We start from the raw sequence: 17295 nt of genomic DNA on the forward strand, positions 1-17295 counted from the left end.
CCATGGAAGGTATCAGGAATGCCCCAGTTCCCCAGTGTTGCATGCCCCACTCTGCAGTCGCAAGCAATCAGTTGTGTGAGGTACAGTCACCTAATCCCTAATAGATGATCCTCCCTCCATCCTCCTGAGGAAGTCACTAATTAATCCACCCTGCAGGAAATCCCACGCCTACCTCTGAAGCTGGCGATCAGTTTATGCCTATGCATGTGGGCAAGAATCGCTAGTGTAAAACGATCAAGACTTTTCTTATTGCAAGGTACCATGGGAATCTATGTAACTATCCATATTTTTTCTTGAATCCTGCTGGGAGGGTGGTGGATGGGGTTATAATTTTCAGCCCCTGCAGGTGATGGCAAATGATGACTGCCCTACAGACCAAAGTGTAATTCTTCTAGCTTGTCTGGCCCCTTTTTTGAGTCCTTACCACTTTGTATGAGGAATATGCAACTCCTGCTACATTAAGCACCACCAGAAATCACCTGGTATTATTTATACTTTGCATCACTTAGAGGAAGTGATCTTGAAACAGGAGACAGATGCAGATAAATGCTCTTAACTCCCTACCAAAATCATTGGCCTCTTGTAATTCCCCAAAGCAATTCTGCTATGCATTCTGTTAGTGGCAAATATGTAAACCTAATGCAAAAAATCACCCTGCAGGGAGGGTGCAGGACTCTTGAAAAAGGGCTGGATTAGCCTTGATTGAAATAAAACTTCATGAACTTCAGAGCAAACTGGAGAGTTTCTGAAATTCATTACTGTCCAACTGTGCCACCCTTGAAATCAGTGGGATGACGTAAGGAGAAAGCGACTGTTCAACATGAGTAGGAGTGGCACAATGTGGCCCTTAGTGAACAAAGAGTTCGACATACTTGGGCAGCTATATCTTGCATGAGTCCAGGGGAAACTACTGGGTGTTCTTTACATAGGGAAGATCTGTTCTTGAATGTCTTCTACACCAACAGGCTTTCATGGTAACATCAACCATGGGTGTTCTTGTGCCTCCTGGTCGTGGTTTCAGAGAAAAACAGGCGTATTGGAGTGGACAACGCAAAGTCTATTCCTCTCCCGGTTTGTATTGGTGTTCCCCTGCAAGCTCCTGTTACTGTTATAGGGGTCTGATACAGCAGTGTAGGTGCAGGTATCAGAAAGCAATAACTGCCTTACTCACAGTACTGCAAGTACTAATAATAATGGTTAATAATTTCACTGGACTGAAGTCAGTCAGAGCCAGCCGTAGTGGCACATAGGAAAAACGCAGATTTGTCCTCAGGCCCTAGCTGCCCCTATCTGGGCTGGCAGGAACTAGGTGTACCGCATAGGCAATGTGTTCTGTAGAGGAAGGGACAGTGCTTGTCAGATTGCCATTGTTCCTTGAAATCTTCAGGCCTGTCCTATTCATTACAGGCCAAGTAAATAATCCCGAATGAACAAAATCGTGGATCAGCATCATGGCACGACAGCGTTGCAACTTCACTGACAACATTATCCCTCTGTTAGCCCAGGGTGATGCTGTGTCAATAGGTAGCAATATAATGGCCTGCTCCATCAATGCAATAACGACTGTCAACATGCACCGTAGATTCCAACCCATGAGTTAGGGTTAGCTCATTATAACAGCTGTAAGCCAGTCATGACAATCAGAATCAGAGCCAAACTATCCCAGTGTTTGGGCAAGTGGTGGTTTGGGTTTAGCCCACTTTCCTCTCTGCCTGATGTGAGCATAGGTGCTAGAAGTAAAGGTGTGGGGGGTGCTGCCGCCCCCCCGGCTTGAAGTGGTTTCCATCATATCCAGGGTTTACAGTTTGGTTCCATGGCTCTCAGTGCCCTCACTATAAAAATTGTCCCAGCACCCCAGGATGGGAGGCTGCTAAGTCACATTACCACTTTCTCTCAACCTCACAACATGCTGGTGGTTTACTGCTTGCCTCAGTAGCTCTAGGAGAAAGGGGGTGGGAGAGGTAATTGCAGATGTTCTATGAGGGACAGGCAGTGTAGCACATCAATGTTTCCCACTCCACACCTGCTCTCCTTGCCTTACCCCTGCTTGTCTTTGTTGGCTGTGCTCGCTGCTAAGACGACTTGTGACATTCTTGCTTGGGGCATAAACAGTGGAGGACAGGATTTGAAAAATATACATGAGTAAAAGGTCAAATCTCTCCCAGGAAAGAATAAAGTTCTCATTTCTTTTAATGCATAGTTATGAAAAGCAAATTAACCTTTGGATGCTTGAGGAATTCATTCTGACAATAGCACAGCTTAAAAATAAACAGGCGCTACTCCAAGCAGTGTGTCCAAAGATGCCCCAATTTATTCTTCTGCTGATCCAGTCCTTGCCTCTGCAGATCAGAATATATAGTTCTGGCTTATAAAGGTCAGGCTGACATTGCTCATCCAGTGCAGCCTAGAGGGGCAGAGGGCACAGCACCGAGTATGGGACCTGCTGGGGCAAAATTCTCCATTTACTTCAATGGGGAAAGGGGGGGCTGCTTTGTGCTATTGATTTTATTCATCTTAAATCCGCTGCCAGATTTGAAAGTCTTCTCCTGCAATAGTCTGGTAGGGTGGGGGTGGGGGGGAGGCAAAAAACAAAAAAAGAGAAGAAAATATGTGTGTCAATTCAAAAAGGCAGGTGGGGTACCCATTCCTGGCCTAGCTCAGAGACCGTGCATATTTAACAGCTGGGTTGTCCCCACTCTCCATCACTACTGACGTGATGAAGTAAGGATCCCAGAGTCTCCTGCAGGGACTGCTTCCATGTTTGACTTTAGGCTTGGCACAAAGATTATGGAGACTGACAACAAAGACTTGGCCTTTGAGGATATTGCAACAGGAAAAGCCATTATGACCAGGTGACACAGTTGGCAAATGCTGTATCATGTAGGTGATGTAAATGGTGTAAGTGAACGCAAAGTGATATCATTTACATGCCAAGCGAGGGAAGAATGGGTAGTAGCAAGAAAAAAACAGCCAAAAGAAGATATAAGATAAAGCAGTCTCCAGAGTCCACTTAGGGATGAATTTGACTCCTTGAGACCATTACCATGATGGGAGCAGGATCAGCTCTTGTGCTGGAACTCCCTCCCTATGTGCAAATGATTGATTCCTGTTTTCTAAAATATCCTCTCCTGCTGGAGGCCCAGTGCTTCCTGCTGCCATGGCTCCTCTAATCAGACTCCACCAGCAGATTTTATTCTTGTCCTAGCAGCGCTTCAGCATTGATCCCTAGCCTTCCAGTCACCTTCCTTTGGTTTTACCTAGCTATCTCATAGAGCTGGAAGGGACTCTGAAAGGTCATCAAGTCCAGCCCCCTGCCTTCACTAGCAGGACCAAGTACTGATTTTGCCTCAGATCCCTAAGTGACCCCCTCAAGAATTGAACTCATAACCCTGGGTTTAGCAGGCCAATGCTCAAACCACTGAGCTATCCCCCCTCAGTGCATACATTGTTTCTCTCTGTTTTGAAACAACTCTGCATTTTTCTTTGGACTTTCAACTAAAATCAATCTGGTGAAATCAATAAAAATGCAAAAAAAAAAAAAAAGGGAGAAAAAAAAAGAGCGGACTGCCAGACGAAATTCCAATGAACTCCTTGAAGAATTGGGTGTCCTGGCTCAACTTCCTCTAGGCCAGTGGTTCCCAAACTTGGTTCACGGCTTGTTCAGGGTAAGCTCCTGGTGGGCCGCGGACACTTTGTTTACCTGAGCGTCCGCAGGTATGGCCGCTCGTGGCTCCCAGTGGCAGCGGTTCGCCGTTCCCGGCCAATGGGAACTGCATAAAGTGGCCCACCGTTTCCCACAGCTCCCATTGGCCGGGAACGGTGAACTGCGGCCACTGGGAGCTGCGAGCGGCCGTTCCTGCGGATGCTCCAGGTAAACAAAGCGTCTTGTGGCCCGCCAGGGGCTTACCCTGAACAAGCCGCGAACCAAGTTTGGGAACCACTGCTCTAGGCTAAATAAAGCCAGATACTTCAAATGTGAGGAGTATTTTCTTTCAGTAAGCTCTGAATGACATATTTATTATTAAGACACGGTAGGTGGGTAATATATTTTATATTTATTTATTAATGTTTATTATTATTTAAATTGGCCCTACTTGGGCCTTGAACCTGAGGCCTCTCTTTCTAAAACCATGAGATGCTAACACTTGAACTAAAGAAGTAAGTCTGCTACCTGGAAGGAGTAGCAGGCTGATTTTCTTTTATGTGGGCCAGCCACTAAAGGAGGCCAAAGAGTCAGGTTCTCCTAGTATGGGTTTCGTACAGTTTTTTTTTTTTTTTTTTACAATGTGCTAGGTGCCTCTCATAACAGATGATCTGATGTGATTCTACCCTGAGGCACTTACAAGCTAGTTAGGAACTGACAAAAATAAATGCATCCTTTTGAGTCTATGTGGGCGCCACCTCCTTTGTGTCACCTTGTGAATAAAGTTCTACATACCGGGGAGAAGTACAGCCTAGTCCAGGGACCAAGGACTTCTCTTTCATTGTATTCTGCTTCATGGAGGCAAAAGACAGTTTACTGGGAGAAGAGCTCAGATCCCTTTAATCCTTGTCTTGTGCTTTACCCACAAGACTATCCTTCCCTAAGGCAAGGCAAAATCAGGCACCTTGCAAAAGTTTAGCTGCAGCCACGCATAATACCAGGCAATCAATAAATTATGTTATGAGCTAAAAGTGAATCAAACTAAGTTAATTTTCTATATTTTCTTTCTGCCGTTTGATACATTAGCTTCATACAGGAGGAGCTTCTATATTGCCTAGCAAAATTATACATGAGTGATGCATTATATAAGCCACTAAAGCATTTCATAGTTTACAGTGGAAGAGTGTTCCTGCTCATTATGTGAATGAGAGGAGACTGCTGGATTTTGCATGACATGTATAATTTAGACACATTTAGTTCCAGGACTATTTGGAACAAGGGATGGAGAGAAACTTTAAAAGGTTCCAAGTGACCGAGTGCTCTGGAGTTTTCCAAACCCAACTGTCTAGTGCAAGACCATGCCAGCTTTTAAAGTGCGCAAATAGAGAAATATCTCTGGAACACAACGGATTTCTAATTAAATCCTTTGTGTGGAAAAAGAAACAGAAATGAATCTCGGCCAGTCTGTCTGACACTGGCAGATGTTCCTTAGCGAAAAGCTATCAAAGATAGTTCAGCCAACAATCGTTAACCATACCACTGAAAACGGACAGGAGACATTGGAAGCTGTGATTAGAGGAATCTTACCAAATGTCAAGGCAAACGACCTCATGTCATTTGAAGCTTTTTCTTGAATATTTATATATATATATTTTCACATCTTATTTTTCTACATTTTAGAACCCCTCTGTAAGCTAGGTGTTCCAGATTCAGGAAAGAGCGGTCCAACTTCGGTTCAGCTGGGGAGCCAACTTTTGAGGGTCTTTGATGTTTATTAGAAAATATTTATTTGAATTAGATCTCTTTTGCAAAGCAGCTGTTTAAATGAAGGGAAAAACATCTTTGGGAAATGCTAAGCCACGTCTAACGAAACCCCAAATGCCACCATGTTCTGCCGTTGACTTGAGCTCTTTGTCACACAGCCCAATGTCACACATTTGAGTCTTGAAGAGCAGACAGCATTGCAGCCATGTTCAGCAAAACTCCTAAGCCTGTACTTAACTTGCAGTCCCATTGAAGTCAGTGAGGTTTAAACATGTGCTTAAGTGCTTTGGTGAATTAGGGCTCTTATTGAGGGGCATAGCTTCAATCCCACAAAGACTTAACTTTAAGCATTTGAATAGTCCTATTGATTTGTTTGTAGGACCAGAGCCTTCGTGTCTAATGAGCTGTAGTTTTCAGCTGCCAGTGTCTATACCGCACTGTGCTGAGATCATGTCAGATCTGTGGATTTACACTAGTGTAACTAAGATCAGAATCTGGCCAAGCATTTTCCCAGCATCAGGAATCTTTTAAGCAAATATGGCCGTTAGACATCTTTGAGCTGTTACAATGTGGCAGGTTTATGTCCTAACCTTTGAAGGCCATAAAGCAATTAATGCAAATTCCATTCCCTGTAAACCTTCTGAAACCACTGTTGCTTTATTTATTTATATTATGATTCAAGGACAACTTCGCACGAGACAACAGATGACACAAAGGAGTCCCGGGCTGTATAAATATAGAATCATTTTATTTTGGTTAATAGATACAATACAATTTTCGACTATGTAAGAAAGCGGAGTTTTCAGTGCATACATTCTTCAGCCAGACAGGGACAGGGCACCCAGACATTCCATAGTGATTTGAGTAATACCATGGCACTTGCTTAGTTTATTTTCCTTAACTCCACAGTTATTGGGCTTTCCCAGCTTTCATTAACAGCTTTGACAGCTCAAGGTCTAAGGAAAAATGAATTGAATAATAAGGCTGGGCTGGCTCTTGTGAAACAGGATTATCAGGCGGGCAAAGACACTCTTTGGTTCCTGCATTCCATGCTAGTCTTCGTGAGTAACCATATCTTTTAAGGCATCATATTTGGTTGGCATGCCAGTGAGCTCTTGCAGTCCAGCCAGGAACTGGGACTTTTTGTCCTTCTACACAATATGGAAACAACACTTGGTACAAACAAACCAGAGCTGTGGTCGAACAAGGGAAATTCATACCTCCTCTCCTGTTCTCTCCTTCCAATTAATTTTAAGAAGAAGGCCCTGTGTTTGAGTTCAGAATTGCATCATCTCCTACAGATCCTGTGCTTTGTAGCATCCTATCTTGTTATGGACATTTTGCTGATGATGTTTCATCAGAGGCATTTTATTCCATGGGATTGCCCAGTTGGGACTTGGGAGCTAGAAACCATTAATCAAGACCACACCCTTGTAATTGTATTAAAAGCCGATAACACTTCCCAGGTAAGATGGGATGTGACAAGACAGTGCCACTGCTGAAGATGAAATGTTATTGAGAAAATTTATGTCTTAAGCTTTTGACTAACTGGTTACAGAGTAAAGTGCCAGTGAACACTCTTCACAATACACAGGAAGCAGAGAAGAAGTGATAAAGTGCCATGGCCTTTTGAAGGACTCCAGACAACTGCCCAACAGAGTCGCAAGAAAGAGCAGTGTTCACATTAGAGAGAGATCCAAACTGTGGCGTTTGGAGATATTTAGATTTGGATCTCAGCATGGATCCAAATTTAACAGGGGTCTAGATTTAATGTCCTCATTTGAGCCTACTACAGAGAAAGGCCTGAGACATGAGATTTTCATTTTGATTGGAGGTGCCCTGGCACTCAGGGGAGGGGGAGATGGGTCCAGTGTCTGAGTTTGGGCCCTCCAGCTGGTTAAGATAAAGTGAAAGAGGCAAAGAGTGATCTAAGTGTCTGAAGGAGACAGGAGAGACAAATAGACTTCAGCTATAAATCCACCAAATTTTAGCTTGCTGGAGAAGCTGGGTATTTAAATACCCAGAAGAGAAGAAACATATTTTGTTCAGGGAGATGCTACCGGGACAGTTTCTGATAGAGATAAAAAAGCCACAGCCAATGTAGGAAGTCTTAGGATGGGAAAAGGTTAAAGTTAAAGGTGAAAAAAGAAGAAGACCTGTTTAGCTATCTAGTCAATCCCCAGCAAGTACAGGATACCTGGGCAATATCAGACTGAAACCAGTTGTACACTTGATCTTAGCCAAAAGGCAGAGAAGAAGCTACTGGGAGAAGCCAGGAGGGAGGCTATACATGATCTGCACTTTCCATGAAATTAAGTGTTAAGATACATGGATAGTAAGGAAAAGGGGGAACCAGGGAATATAGATGTCAAGAAACACCAGAATAATAAGATGGTTGTGGACCCCAATGAGGTACCTTATCCTTGGCCTCTTATCTCACCCCAGGGTTCATCAGGGGAGATCCTTGCCCCTGAATGCTCAGAGTCCCTTTGCCTGATACTTTGGGGTTGCTAGGGAAAAACAGAAGGGGAAAGCACCATAAAAAGCCCAACAGGTTTACACTGATTAATAACAGTTGTCATTAAACTGAATCAGATTAGAAAGGCAGGTAGCCAACTGCCCTCTGGAGTCAAATAGGAATCCCTGAGAAGTCTGAAAAATCAAACATTACATCACTTAGCAATTTGGCCTCCTCTCTTCCTCCTGCCAGTAGATCAGCCTCGAGTTAGACTAGAACCTGGGAAAATCCCTCCCTTTTACCTTGAGCTGCACTGCTGATACCTGCAGGAATGTTACAAGCCCACCAGATTCCTCTCACTTCCTGTTTTCTAACTGAAGCTACGTAACAAAGGGAATAAAGGAGAGCCAAAGATGCTAACAGCCAAAAGGAGAGTCACTATAAACTGGAAATGGGAGAGTACTGTAAACCAAGCCTGGCCCGCAAGCATTAGTGAAATGTTTAGTAAAGATACTTAACTCTGTTACGTCAGGGGATCTCCATCTCTCTCTTGACTAAAATGTTACAAACATAATCATATAGAGGAATTGCTATATTTGCCTCTACTGGGTAAACTATATACACCAATGTAAGGAAAGAACAATAATTAAATTAAGGGAGGAGAGGAAAGTACAAACAAAATATTAGTAAATAAAATACAAGACACATACATGAATAATACTTGTCAGGTAATAGTTCAGCTGGTTTCATTTACCATGAAGAAGAAAAGAAACTTCCACTCAAATAAAAGTTGGAAACACATTTGTCCAAACCTTGATCATTTGCAGTTTTGTTCAGGACACTTCTTAAGTGCTTTGACGCTGACATAAAGGAACCAAACCCTCCCACCCTCAGATAGGGATTAAGGGGTTGTCCTGGTTCTGATGAACTGGGCATCAGGCATGGCTAGCCCTAGATGTCTCCTGATCCTTGAATCACAGGGAGGTCCTCAATTTTTAGAGACCCATCCATGGAACCAGTGATTAAGATGGGTATAATTTTGCAGATCTCAAGGAGAGTGCCCAGGCCTGCATTTCTGTGTTCTCATGTGACATAAAAACAACCGTGATGGATGTTGGCTAAAAGCCATAATAAGACTCTAGATGCAGTGCCCCCTTAAATAAAGGCACTCCCTTGGTTCCACTTAGAACACAACCCCTGCATCCCTTTGGTTTCATAAAAGCCTCTGCAAATTGTGTTCTGAACAAAGGGGAAGGGAAAAGATGCTGAGTTTTCTTGGAAGCAGCTAATTAGCACAGCAGTGTTTCCAATTTTATTTTAAAAATGGAGAGCACATTTATATACTTGCAACTGTTATTTTTTCCCTAGGCCTCCTTATATTTAGAATTTGCAAGCAAAAGTTTTTTACACACTGTAATTTTCACAAGCTTAAGAGCAAGGTACAACAGCAAAAACTGTCTCACATTGACACTGTTAATGCTAGACCCAGCAGAGTTATATATTGGAGACATTTTTTCCATTTGTCTTGTGAATAAATTATCTGCAAACCAAGTGCTTTATTATTTGACCAGCTCTATAGATGGTCAATTTAATATTCACTGAACAACTGATCAAAAGAGCTTTTTGTCACTCTTTAGATAAATTATTCCCCAATAGGTTTCTCTCATTATTTGACCAGCTCTAGTTAACACATAGTTACTACAATACAAAGAAGTGCAAAAATGACAATAAAGCAATTACAGACCACAACTTCCCAGCAGGTCAACTAGGAACAAGGGGACTCATCCTTGTGAATTACTGCAGATCTCTTTTTTTAAATGGGAGCCTGCATGCTTTTTCCAGATTAATTCAGGAACTAAAGAGAACTGGGATTACAATCTGAGGATCCCCCATTTCAAATGTTTTACCATTCACAGTTAAGAGGGCACTGGGCTTGGGATGTTTTGTTTTCCCCTGTGATAATACCTGAGTCTTCTTTCATGCTTATTTCAATGTTATCAGGTCTACCTAGTAATTTGAAAATGATTCTAATTTTCTGAGAGCATTTGGTCTGTTTTCACTATGCTGGAGGAGTTAGGGAAAGATGCTCACATTGTTTGCCAGGTGCCTTTTCTTCTTTCGGTTTGTGATCATTTAAAAAGATCTGTCCTCTGAAGGAAAGAGGTAATTGCTAATGCCAGACCTGGGAAGGAAATGGAGGGGTTTCCTAGGTCTTGGAAAAATCCCCAGGGAGAAAATTAATGTAAAGCTCCTTTTCCCAGGTTATAATTTAGGAGGTTACAGGCATGACAGTCAATGAGCATCTTTCTCAGCCTTGCTTTAGACTTGATATCCTAGATGCTTTACTCCTGCCTAAATTTTTAATGTCAGCTGAGATTACTTCACAGTGCATTCAATTACAAGGATTACTTGCTTACTTGTGAGGTTGCTGCAAGGAGGAGATGGGTGTGCATGCTGGCAAACCTACAATTCTCCTGCTGTACATAGCATGTGGGGGGTGAGGGGCAGGTCACTTTGAATTTCTCAGCTGTGTAGATCCGTGATCCAGCCAGGCCTGACTGCGAAAAGCTTTGACTTACTCGCTTAGGGCATTACACACCACAATAGCAAGCTGGTCAGGCTGCATGGGCCCCAGCAGTACAAACCTAAATGTCAGATTGCTCCTAGTGTGATGTTGGTTGGTATTCCAAAAATCAAACTGTGTTTGGCATCAGCAGTGGAATCTAGGGGAAGTGCTTTCTATAAAGATATGTGTCAGGAGTTAAACAGAATAATTATGTTAAACTGTTGGTGTCCCAGTGGCATATGGCCTGCATTGTTGCGCGCGCGCGCACACACACACACACACACACACACACACACACACACAGGAAAATTTATTTATCTAAATTTATAAAGTCCTTATCCAAAGACCTAGGGTGCTGAACAATCATTATAAAATAATGCACTAAAATAAATTGTTGTTCCCACAAAGGAAACACCTGGGGAAATAGATGAGCTGTGTAGTGTGCCCAGAATGCAACCGAATCCAGGCTTTCTACAGGTACTCAGAGTACCCATGCTCTGTGTATGTTATATGGTTTTAAGGAGGGATCCTAGAAGATTTATAAACACCATTAGAATACCAACCATAAGCAAAATAATTTTGATATTTAAAATATATTTTGGGAGGGACAATGAGATCCCCATGTTTTTAAAATAATGTACGGTTTCAAAATCCACATATCAGTGTTTGGGGCTGCAGTTCTTAACTGATCTCCGGACAGCATCTGAGCGTATAATCCTTGCAGGGTCTACGTATGGCCAGCAGAATCAATACTGTTTTCACACCTGACTTGATTTGATTCTCTGTGACTCTCGTATGGAATGAGCAAAAAGGGATTGAAATACCTTGCACATCTGCAATTGCCACTGAGCAATCCAGCGGGGGGAGTAAGGAGTGGGGGCAATTTTGGGCTGCAGCTCCTATTTTTGATTCTGGTATGTTAGCTAGATAAGCTGAAATATACCTTTTAAGGTAGCTGCTCTTTAAGGGTTTCCATTCATAGCAGGGACCCTGTCAGTTTCCTTCTCCTCTTTTTACCCTAGTCCTTTTAAACAGCCTGTACAAATGGTGGAGGCATGTGAGAATCCAGCATTGCTGAAAGAGGTGCAAAGATCGAACTGGGCTGATTACACTGGAGGGGCAGAATAATGGATGACAGAGTTGTAGTCAGGAGGTGGGCTGTGGCATTCCAGGTTTGGATCCATGGGCAGGAGGACTGAGTCTTCCAGGGTGAAGTCCATGGTGTCTTCATCAATCTGTACTGCTGGCTGGTATTTCACAATCTCATGCTCTGATAACATGGATTCTTTGCTCTTGCTGACAGCTCGCTGCCTGTTTAAAACAAAGACAAACAATCTAATATTCAGATCCTTTCCTTATAAAGCTTTGCTCTTATCTGTCATTGGCCTAGTATCTGTCTTTCCAGGATCTCAAAATGCATTACTGAACAGATCCTCACAGCACCCCTGTCAGACATGTAACTATTATCCCCATTTTACAGATGGAGGGGGGGACTGAGTTTGTGACTTGCTCAAGGTCGCTCAGAGATTCAATAGCAGGGCTGGGAATAATACCTAGGAGTCCTTATACCCTGTCTCTTTCGCTCACCACGAACCACCCTGCAATGTACTGTATGTATCTTGGTTATAAATGCTCCTGTCATTGTTCTGACACCAGCTCAGGGAATGTGACATTTTGAAAGCACAATCCTAAGCTATGGTTTTTCTTTAAATACAGTAAAAACTGGGATTAATGAATAATCTATGAGACACTTCGATTTATAACAATGTGGAGAGCAAGAGTGCACTTTACATGCAGTGTAGGGCAAATCTCTCTCACACACATACTTTGTAACCTTTTAAAACTACAGAACAGTCTTTCAGCTAAGTTGCATGATGCCCAAACTGGTGTCCTGCAATTGGTGCTATTCGAGAGACCCTAGTTTGATTCCCAGCTACCTTCTTTTACTCTAGAGCAGTGGTTCTCAACCTATTAACCATACACATATGTGGCCCACAATGTGTTATGTGGGCTGTATGGCCCTGAGGCTGTCACCTGGGCCACAGTTCTGTGCTGATTGGGCTGCAAGCAGCTCCCAAGCCACAGGTTGAGAACCACTGCTCTAGGTGATGGTGTGGGGAAAGAAACAATTTATGTTGCTAAATAGCAACCCCTATTGGTAGAACTAGGAGAACTCCAAGGGGAGTGTGGACCAGTCTTCATCAGATGCCATCACATGGTGGCTTTGAAGAGAGGCCACTTGAACCCAAAAAAGGTAATTATATGCAACCTCATAAATAATATTTTGCTCATCTATAGCATCTTCCACCCGAGGAATTCAAAGCATCTCTGTGGAGGAGATTTGGATAATTCAGAGATGGTGGTGATAAAGATCCAGATCTGGAGGTGGTTCTCTGAACTTGTCCACTGTTGTTAGGACTGTATAACTAACTGATCTGAATCTCTATGCAATAATCCATAATCGCAAACTGACTCTGATCATGGCATTGCTCATGTCTCACTTCAAAATGACTCCTAAACACGCTAGGGAGAGTATAAAATCAACCAATTCTATAGAGCTCAGACAGTAGGAAAATACATGTGTACAGGAAAACACAGTAACTCCTCACTTAACGTTGTAGTTATGTTCCTGAAAAATGCGACTTTAAGCAAAATGATGTTAAACGAATCCAATTTCCCCATAAGGATTAACGTAAACGGGGGGGGGGGGTGTGTTAGGGTCCAGGGAAATTTTTTTCACCAGACAAAAGACATATATATGTCTTTTATATATATACAGTATACATTTTAAACAAACAATTTAATACTGTTCACAGCTATGATGATTGTGAAGCTTGGTTGTGGTGGTGAAGTCAGAGGGTGGAAGAGGGTGGGATATTTCCCAGGGAATGCCTTACTGCTAAATGATGAACTGGCACTCAGCTGAGCCCTCAAGGGTTAACACATTGTTGTTAATGTAGCCTCACACTCTACAAGGCAGCACAAATGGAGGGAGGGGAGACAGCATGGCAGACAGAAAGACACATCCTGTGTGTGCGTGAGAGAGAGATGCGCATTGCCCTTTTAAGTATGCTGACCGCCACTCTAAGTACATCGCCTTTTTAAGTAGATCAGCAAGTTGAAACAGCAGCTGCTGGCAGCAAGCTCCCTCCATCCTGAGCCCTGTCGTGTCCCCCCGCCCTGCTCTATGGAGATGTGGTAAGCAGGGGGCAGGAGCAGAGGGTCGGGGGACATCCTGACATTAGCACCCCTCTTCCCCTCCCCCCCTGCACAGCAAGCAGGAGGCACCCAGGAGCAGCTCCAAGGCAGAGGGCAGGAGCAGAACATGGCTGTGGGAGGAGGGACAGCTGAACTGCTGGCAATTGGTAACCTGCTGGGCGGCTGCCTCACAGGGAACTTAGAGGAATGGAGATGTCACCAGCCTGGCTAGTAGAATTAGTATTGGTGTTTTCATTGTAAATGTTAATTGTTCTGGAGAGGTGGAGGCAGGCATGTCTGGTGTATTGTATTGGCTCAGGTAATGTATCGTCTTATGTGTATGTGCACCAGCCAGTTTATAATGGTCACTTTTGAGTCATTCAGTCCTGTAATTCTCCATTGTTTGGGGAGTTTTGGGGCGGGGGGGGGGGGGGTTGGATGATACTTTGCATATGCCAATCTATGAAGGGATTCATTCTAAGTCAGTAGCACTTGAGATGTTGAGCCAAATTCAGCCATCATATGAACAGGTGCAACTGCCTTCGACTTCAATGGGAGATGCGCCATTTTACAGTAGGGCCTATTTTGGTACAATGTGGTTGTCCTCCCCAAAATGTCAGTACCTCCTGCTCAAACCCAAGACAGGAAAATGAAACCATGATTCCTGCACGTTGATGCAGAAATATAACCACTAGGATGCTTCTTGCATCTCTTCAATAAACTCCAGTCCTGAGACTTCCAGGGTACAGAGAAGTAAACTGTGCAGGCAAACTCTGCTGTGCTAGCCTCTTAGATCTGGACTAGGAGTTGAACCCAAATTCCTTGCATGGCAACGCAGATCACTACTCACTAGGTTGCCTCTCGTGACTGAAATAAGCTATAACCCTGAGAGTACCAGCAATGGGACAGTCTTTTATTATCAAAATCTAAATTCTCTTCTTTCTCATTGTCCAGAGGAAAACACCAGTGGGAATTTCTTCAAAATGCCACACACTTGGCAGCTTTTCCATCCCCTCTCGTTAGATAGATTCTCCCTCTGGAATAAGCGGCAGAACTGTCTCTCTGGTCTACTGTTTATTTATGTACTTTTCTTTTATTACCTAGCCCTGTTGACTCTTGTCAGCTGACTCCACAGACATTCTGGCTTTTAATTTGCCAGGTATTAAAGTTGTCAGTGGAGACAAGGAGAAGCACGAAAGTATCTGTTTAACTTGGCCCTGGGCCTGTGTGCCTTGGAGTGCCAGATAAAAGAAATTTTATTAGGGTTTAGTTTGGCCACACAATGAGAAACTTTCAGACCCTTGTTGGCTTCCACCAAGTGGTCTCCTTGTGTTTCTGTCCCCTCTAGGGCAGGGGACTGCTCTGGGAATGGCTCTGTCTGTCACCTAAATCACACTGATGTTTGAAGAGAGACTTAAACAGTGACATTTAATATTTGCTCCCAAGCCAGAGAGATGATGAGTTTGATCCGAAGTGAGTTCTGTGATTAACTGTCTATGGCAAATTGAAATGCAATTAACTTTCAGAAATGTTCCTTTCATGCAAAATGCATGTCCTAAATTAAAAAAATCCAGAGGTCTTTACATTATACCTTTTAATGCTCTAGAATGAAATGTCAGCAAATATAGTCTTTTCTTGCTCAGCAGCAGGGAAACGTACATATGCTTGGAATATATATCGTAGTGGTAGGCTGCAGCTTCCTTGTTCTGACTGTCCTTGAAATCTCATTCGCTACATAGAAACTGCCACATAGGATCAGACAGTTGGTCCATCTAGTCTGGCATCCTGCCTCCAGCAGTGGCCAGTACCCAATGCTTCAGAGGAAAGCAAAACCCCTCTTATAATTACACTCCTAGTCAATTGTGCAATGTTGCATATGAGGGAAAAATCCTTCCTGAGCCACACAGGTGAATAGTTTAAGGCCCAAAGCATGATGAGATTTAATTACCCATAGTATTACGTAGGTACAAATGTTAATAATGGCTCATACAATGACCTAATCCTGTTAAAATCCAGCCACAGTATTTACCTCAGTGAATTCCACAGGTTGACCTTCTGCTGCCTAAAGAAGTATTTTCCTTTATTGATTCTGCCTTCACTAACCTTTACTTTTAAATTACCTCTTCTCATATGAAAGGAAAGAGTAGAAAGAAGGGACTAGTTAGTTTTCACTATGCCCTTCATAATGCTGAATGTCTCAATCAAGTCCAGGGGATTATATGTATGGGGAGGGTGAGTTTCACCTAAAATACATTTTGAAATTGGCCCAAGACAGTAACATCTTATACAGGGACCAATGCAAAAATTCTTGAATTTGTGCCTGCAGGAATTTGTAACATTTTGGGGGGTGGGGTGGCGGGAAATCTGAACATTGCAATTTCCACACTCAAAACACGAAAAATGCCACTTTTGTCAGGTGCAAGTTTGTATTCAGTGTTAGCTGGGGAAACTCCTGCTTCACACCCATGTGATACACTTGTGAGACTGTGCCTACCTCACATTACACACTCAGTTCTGGGCTCCTCTGCACGAGGAAGATGGCTACAAACTGGAGAGGTTTAAGTGTAGAGCAACAGAAATGATTAAACAAAGAGTCCCGTGGCACCTTATAGACTAACAGATGTATTGGAGCATAAGCTTTTGTGAGTGAATACCCACTTTGTCAGATGCAAGCTTATGCTCCAATACATCTGTTAGTCTATAAGGTGCCACAGGACTCTTTGTGGCTTTTTACAGATCCAGACTAACACGGCTACCCCTCTGAGAAATGATTAAGGCACCGGAGGAACTAACTTATGAAGGAAGATTAGAAGAAAGCAAATATATAGTTTGGCTAACCAGTGACTCAGGGGGACATGCTAATCACCTACAAGTCTTTGCCTTCAGGCTTTCTTTCTACAGTGCCCATACCTGGTGCCTAAGCCCTCTTTGAAAATTGTAAATACCAACAGAGGGAGCTGATAGGTTTGGACCAAGTATGTATAATTACGGGCCTGTCTACTCTATTAGTAGAAACTTGTCAGAAGACCATGCTACAAAACACTTGTGTCCTGTCCCAATTACAATAGAGTTAAAATTTGTAGAGAGGATGGGAGCTTAACGGGGTTAATACTAGGTCATATGACTTGATAAAAGACTTGGACAAGTCCAGTTTAGCTTGGTAATGTGACATGGTTAAAATATGGTTAGGTCCCTCCACACTACAGATTTTTACTATATTCTACCTGGGTTTCCTGGCATGGTGAAGATGGGCCTTGAAAGTAGTGGGATGAAATGAAGCAAAGGAAAATTTAAGTTGAATATTAGGAAATGTTTCCTAACAGTGAATGTATTAGGTTGGGCAGGGAGGCGGGGGAGGCTGTGAAGAATATACCATAGGGGACAGTCTTGCATTAGCTACAGGGAAGTGGACTAGATGACTTAATAGGTCTCTTCCATCTCACTCTTCTGTGAACCATTGATTCTGGCTTGAAGGTAAATAACTATTAAAACACCCCAAGAACTGGAAGCCCATTACTGGGGCTGTTTATTTTTCTGTAAGAGGCAGCCAGTTTCTAATGGCCTAAAGCTCAGTGAGGAATGCGTGAGTGATGACTGTAAGAGTATTTCTTAGGGGCAGGAGACAACAGAGCTCTAAATAAGTGAGGACTCCCCGGGCTTGAGGTA

At 43.1% G+C, this 17295-nt stretch overlaps 1 protein-coding gene across 1 annotated transcript in view; it reads right to left on the reverse strand.

The window, feature by feature from the left end:
* Window positions 1–6133: 6133 nt before the first annotated feature.
* LOC112119274 (vascular endothelial growth factor receptor kdr-like) overlaps window positions 6134–17295 on the reverse strand; it is a 179295-nt gene continuing 168133 nt past the window's right edge. The window contains exon 30 of the mRNA XM_026652934.1: window positions 6134–11742. Within this exon, the coding sequence (XP_026508719.1) occupies window positions 11538–11742 (205 nt within the window). The 3' untranslated portion in view covers window positions 6134–11537. The remainder of the gene's footprint in view (window positions 11743–17295) is intronic.

Source organism: Terrapene carolina, unplaced genomic scaffold (genome assembly GCF_002925995.2).
Source record: "Terrapene carolina triunguis isolate 2854851 unplaced genomic scaffold, T_m_triunguis-2.0 Scaffold131, whole genome shotgun sequence".
Lineage (NCBI taxonomy): Eukaryota > Metazoa > Chordata > Testudines > Emydidae > Terrapene > Terrapene triunguis.